The 4,717-nt window shown below is 33.2% G+C and overlaps 1 protein-coding gene across 3 annotated transcripts; it reads left to right on the top strand.

The window, feature by feature from the left end:
* Window positions 1–295: 295 nt before the first annotated feature.
* On the top strand, window positions 296–4,097 carry LOC108746695 (RCC1 and BTB domain-containing protein 1-like). Of its 3 annotated transcripts, XR_001939186.1 has the most exons (9): window positions 296–533; window positions 598–961; window positions 1,042–1,169; window positions 1,262–1,516; window positions 2,484–2,608; window positions 2,715–2,824; window positions 3,043–3,173; window positions 3,249–3,452; window positions 3,784–4,097. XR_001939186.1 is itself a non-coding variant. In XM_018483616.1 (8 exons), the coding sequence occupies exons 1-8, from the start codon at window positions 414–416 to the stop codon at window positions 3,390–3,392; spliced, it is 1,377 nt and encodes a 458-aa protein (XP_018339118.1). In that variant the 5' UTR covers window positions 296–413; the 3' UTR covers window positions 3,393–4,097. The 3 variants fall into 3 exon arrangements, 2 of the variants coding, with proteins under 2 accessions (XP_018339118.1, XP_018339119.1); XM_018483616.1 differs by having other exon boundaries at window positions 3,249–4,097; XM_018483617.1 differs by lacking the exons at window positions 3,249–3,452; window positions 3,784–4,097 and having other exon boundaries at window positions 2,943–3,094.
* Window positions 4,098–4,717: the final 620 nt, after the last annotated feature.

The following is a 4,717-nucleotide window of genomic DNA, read 5'->3' as shown; positions in this document are numbered from 1 at the left end:
TACATATATATATATATATATATAATATGATTGATCTTGCCCTTAATTCCTCACTTGATGAATATTCAAGAATCAGTCCCCTGTCGTTCGACTGTAATAGAGGAATACTCGACTGCAGTTGATTGGTTCTTACATTCTGATCCGATTTAAACTCTTGGTGGAAATTAGGCCACTGAAGTTTTTTGCTATGGAAGAGAGGATGCTTATGTATAAAAAAATTGATGGTTGAATTTCTCTACTTTATCATTTTTCATTCATGTATCCAGCAACTCTAAAAGAATTATCAAAAGTTTTATGAAATTGCCAAATTAATAGATGCATTTATAAGATATTAGAGTCAATAATAATAATGTCTGCAAAAGGTATATTCGTGTGGCAACATTTATGGTCAATTGAAGAATGAAACATTTAATATGGATCTTACATTTACTTTAATAAACATCCCTACTATTCAAGACAGTCAGAACATGAAGCATGTCGTGGACATCGCATGCGGCAATAAACATTCCATTATTCTAACCAAGAATGACGAAGTAAGTAAACATTGTTGTATGATAACTCTGTTATCATATAAATTAAATAATTGATTTGATTAAGGTGTATGCCTGGGAATCAAATAATAGTGGACAGTTACTGGGTAACAGTACCTATGGACTTTCTATAACACCTAAACTTATTTTATCTAATGTTGGTTGTATCTCCTGCGGTGATAACTTCACCATGGCTGTCACCAGAAATGGCAAGGTGTATGGTTGGGGCAATAACGACATTGGCCAACTAGGAATAGGCAACTATGAGAGTAAAAATATGCTGCGACAGACTGTTAGTGTGCAGAGAAGCAACTCACTTTGGGGCCAGATACCTCCAGTTAGCCAAGCTGGCTTAGCTGGAGGAGCAAGCAATTTTGAGAATAAAAATATCACACCGCAGTTGGTTGGTATACCGGAAAACCTTATTGTAGGTAATTCTCTTTTCAATAAAGCAGTAAATAAAGAAGAAGATGACAAAGCAAAACAGAATTATTGAGCAGTATTGTTATAGACAAGGTAACTTGCGGATTAAATCACACGTTGGCGCTCACAGACAAAGGAATCATCTACGCCTGGGGCGGAAACAAATTCGGCCAGTTAGGGAACGGCAACCAGACGGAATTCTGTACACCAGTCGTAGTAGGCTTATATTTATCGTTATCTTGAAGGAAATAGAATAAAAAAATGGAAAGATAGAGCAAAGGTAGTCATGATCAATAATTACCAATTAGGTCAGTCAAATGGAAAATATGAGATGGGTCGACATTGCGGCTCTGACCAACACTAGCATTGCTGTCACTGAAGCAGGACGTATCTATGTTTGGGGTGATTGCCGCGGTGAGTGCATCTCGACCCCAATCGCCACTTCATCCTTCAATGTGCACGACACCTTTGGGCACTACGGGCCGAGCATTATGCACAAACCGTTGATTCTGAACGAAAAGCCGGACATATTGGGATGCTTGGGAATTGCATTCGACGATTCTGTATGTCTTTGTTTCACATTTTCAAAATGTACAATGAAACAAATACAATATTGAGAAGGAAAAAATGCAATTGAAATAAATAGCTCTGAGATCTGTTTTAAAGAGAGATCTTATTTTTAAACTTTTTGCACAGTTTCACTTTCCTCTTTTTTTCATGTTGAAAAAAAAGAAAAGAAGAAATGAACATTGCAAGAAATTCAGCTAAAAAGAATAAGTTTTACTAATAATACATTTATACTTGTGCATACATTATTATTATCAGTATATCCATATAGCTAGTAGTTTATTGACAGATTGACAGCAAATTTGATCAGATTCCTATTGTAGATCCATATTTGTCCATGTGCGTATTAAGATTCAATATCTATTGATAGACTGATGTATTTATTACGCCAGTATGTTAACAGATTAACAGATACATTAATAGATTAACAAAAACCGAATAAGATCTACATGCACCGGCATGCAATACAGATGATAACAAAAATCGAACAGAAGCTGCAAAAGTTCTTACTCGGTTCCTGCTACCAATATACTGGCAATGCATTTCAATAAGCTTTGTCCTATTTCTGGCGGCAGTTTATCGATATTGTCAAATATTACAGACTTTGTGTGAATTTTATTTAATTTCTCAAAAATTGATAGCATTCTCCTTGAAATCTGTCTCTTCATGTTTGATTGCTTAGATAATAATGTTTCTATCCTTATTATAATGGTTAAGATTTTATTATTTTCTATTAATATCTTATTTTAATTACGTTATTAGCTTAATTTTAGAAATTTCTAGATAAAAAAGGTATCGAAACTAGGGCGAGTACTTTAATTGGTAGTATAATAGAGTTTGTCCTAGATTTTAATTTCCAGATTTTAGATAAATGTGACAATTATTTTATATATCATACTAATACGGTATACTAATACGGTTTACATTTGTTTCTCATGACTTGTTCTCTTGTTTGTGATATAGTTGACAAGCGATTTCAAAATACAAGTGGAGGGCAAATGTATCTATGTGCACAAGGTTATCTTGAAAATTTGCTCTTTACACTTCAGAACGATGTTTGAACATGATTGGGCAGAAAACAACCAAAGGTAATAGCTTAAATATCAGTTAAATATCAATTAAATAAATATCAGTGTTATTTATGTAAAATTTTCTCAAGTTTTTGCTCATGTCAACGTCATTCTCTCCCAACAGTGTCATCGAGATTGATAAAGTTTCCCATGATGTCTACAAAGCATATCTAAAGTATTTATATACCAATACAGTCGATTTATATCTTATAAATACCTTTGAGAAGGTATCAGGTAAGTGGAGTATATTATTAGCGATTATTGGCCTAAATACTCATTGGATGCATTCAGCGGACTAAACATTTGAGTAAGCACGTTGATATTAATGTATTTTTCTAACTCATTCAATCAGACTTTCAGATCTGGAAGAATACATCAATAGCAACGAATGTTCACTTAACTGTTGAATCCACTGAACGCGTTAAATAATTGAAGCAACGTTTTTTTAACAGAACTTTTTGATTTGGCCAATGCTTATTGTGAGGACAATCTCAAGAAGCAGTGCATTTATAGAATAAAGCAAGGAATAACTATATCAAATGTCGCCTATTTTTATAGCTTTGCAGTGAAGTATGATACAAAGGTAGTCACTATTAACATTTCATTGTGTATGTATCCATATATGTACAATAATTGAATGCTGTTGGTAATTTTTTAGGAGCTGAGAAAATTCTGCATCCGGTTTGCCGTTATTCATATGAGGGCTGTGGTGAAAACAGAAAATTTCGCCAAACTTGAAAATGAGAATTTGATGAATAGATTTATAAATGAAGCGAGCAGAGCTGGCTGCTTCAAGAATTAATTCTGTCTACTTTCCTCAACAAGATAATGCAATTCAACGAGAAATAGATGGAAATCATCGGTATGTTTGTTGCTACATAAAAACTCACCATATATTTTATAGTTGCATATTTTGATGAAATATTCGGATAATTCTTTTTCTCGGTGAGTCAATTGTATCGCTATTAGGTGTGCGTTCAGGAATTACGCCCAGAAAACTCTAGTTCACTTTTGCTATAATTATTTTATATTTTGCGTAAAATGAATTATAGCCTACAGTTATCTAAGAGTATTTTCTGATCGTACCCTAATATTTTGTGTAAGTGATAAATATATCTGATTGTTCAGTCGTTAAAACCATCTTGCGCATTCTAATAAATAATTCATACGAGAGATTCTTTTGTCAATTTCAGAAAGTGTGAGAGATATTGTGATCTTGCAATGGTAATTGGGATTAGCTTAGAATTTACGAAAACAAAAGAAAATAAAATGTAAACTCACTGAGAAAAATCAATCTCATATCTGCAACAGTGCTGTTATCTGCATAACGAATTTATTAACGACGTGCCAAGTGTATGTGAATGGTTGCGAAAATGTTTATAAATTTTTTCTATTTTTTTTTAAATCATTTTTATGATATAGTATATTAATGTACCATGATCAGCGATCACGCCAACTTCTCGCTGTTTTTGTTTATCAGTTTGAGAGCTTTGTAAAATATATTAAGCATGTATATGCAAAGATCAAAATAAAAATTTCTAACATTTCCTAACAAGTTGTAATATTTTGCTTTTTGTTGTTTATCTTTATTTCTGATTGTTCCTGACTGCTTTAATTGTTAGATGGTAGGGGCATCTTCTATATACAAGAGATCGTTGAGTGATTCCTTTATATGATCCTTTAATGTGATTGGCTATCTTTATTTTTTTGTTAGATTTAAATAAGAAGCACAGTCGCTTGCTTCTTTTCTCGTTGATTAGGATGATGTTCCATGCAGCGGATCGTGCGTAAGCGAATTTGCGTATCGCCAATCATTCTCTTACATCTATTTGCGAAATTTGCAAACAGATCTAAGAGAATGATGATCCGTTTAGTTGCAAGCCGATTGCAAGTTTGTTGCGACAGCCAATATAAAGCGTTGATTTCAAAATGCAAGTTTCAGATTAGCTGACGCAACAAATTTGCGATCGGCTTGCAATTAATGTAGAACCGTCTTTACATGTAGCGCGGTAAGTGACGCGGACCAGTGATAAATTCACGTTATTAAGCACTTTTTAAGAGAATTAATTGATTTAAATCCAATTATTAAATAATCCGTTGGAAAAATAAGAGTATTGATAAAATGTA

Source organism: Trachymyrmex septentrionalis, unplaced genomic scaffold (genome assembly GCF_001594115.1).
Source record: "Trachymyrmex septentrionalis isolate Tsep2-gDNA-1 unplaced genomic scaffold, Tsep1.0 scaffold188, whole genome shotgun sequence".
In the NCBI taxonomy this organism is placed as follows: domain Eukaryota; kingdom Metazoa; phylum Arthropoda; class Insecta; order Hymenoptera; family Formicidae; genus Trachymyrmex; species Trachymyrmex septentrionalis.
This window is presented reverse-complemented; position numbering and strand designations above follow the sequence as displayed.

What these genes read in the sequence shown, in the direction of transcription:
- LOC108746695 (XM_018483616.1), top strand. Translation starts at nt 414, where the DNA reads ATGGATCTTACATTTACTTTAATAAACATCCCTACTATTCAAGACAGT. An exon ending in TTCTAACCAAGAATGACGAA is followed by an intron (nt 534 to 597) that starts GTAAGTAAACAT and finishes GATTTGATTAAG; the next exon opens with GTGTATGCCTGGGAATCAAA. An exon ending in GAATTGCATTCGACGATTCT is followed by an intron (nt 1,517 to 2,483) that starts GTATGTCTTTGT and finishes TTTGTGATATAG; the next exon opens with TTGACAAGCGATTTCAAAAT.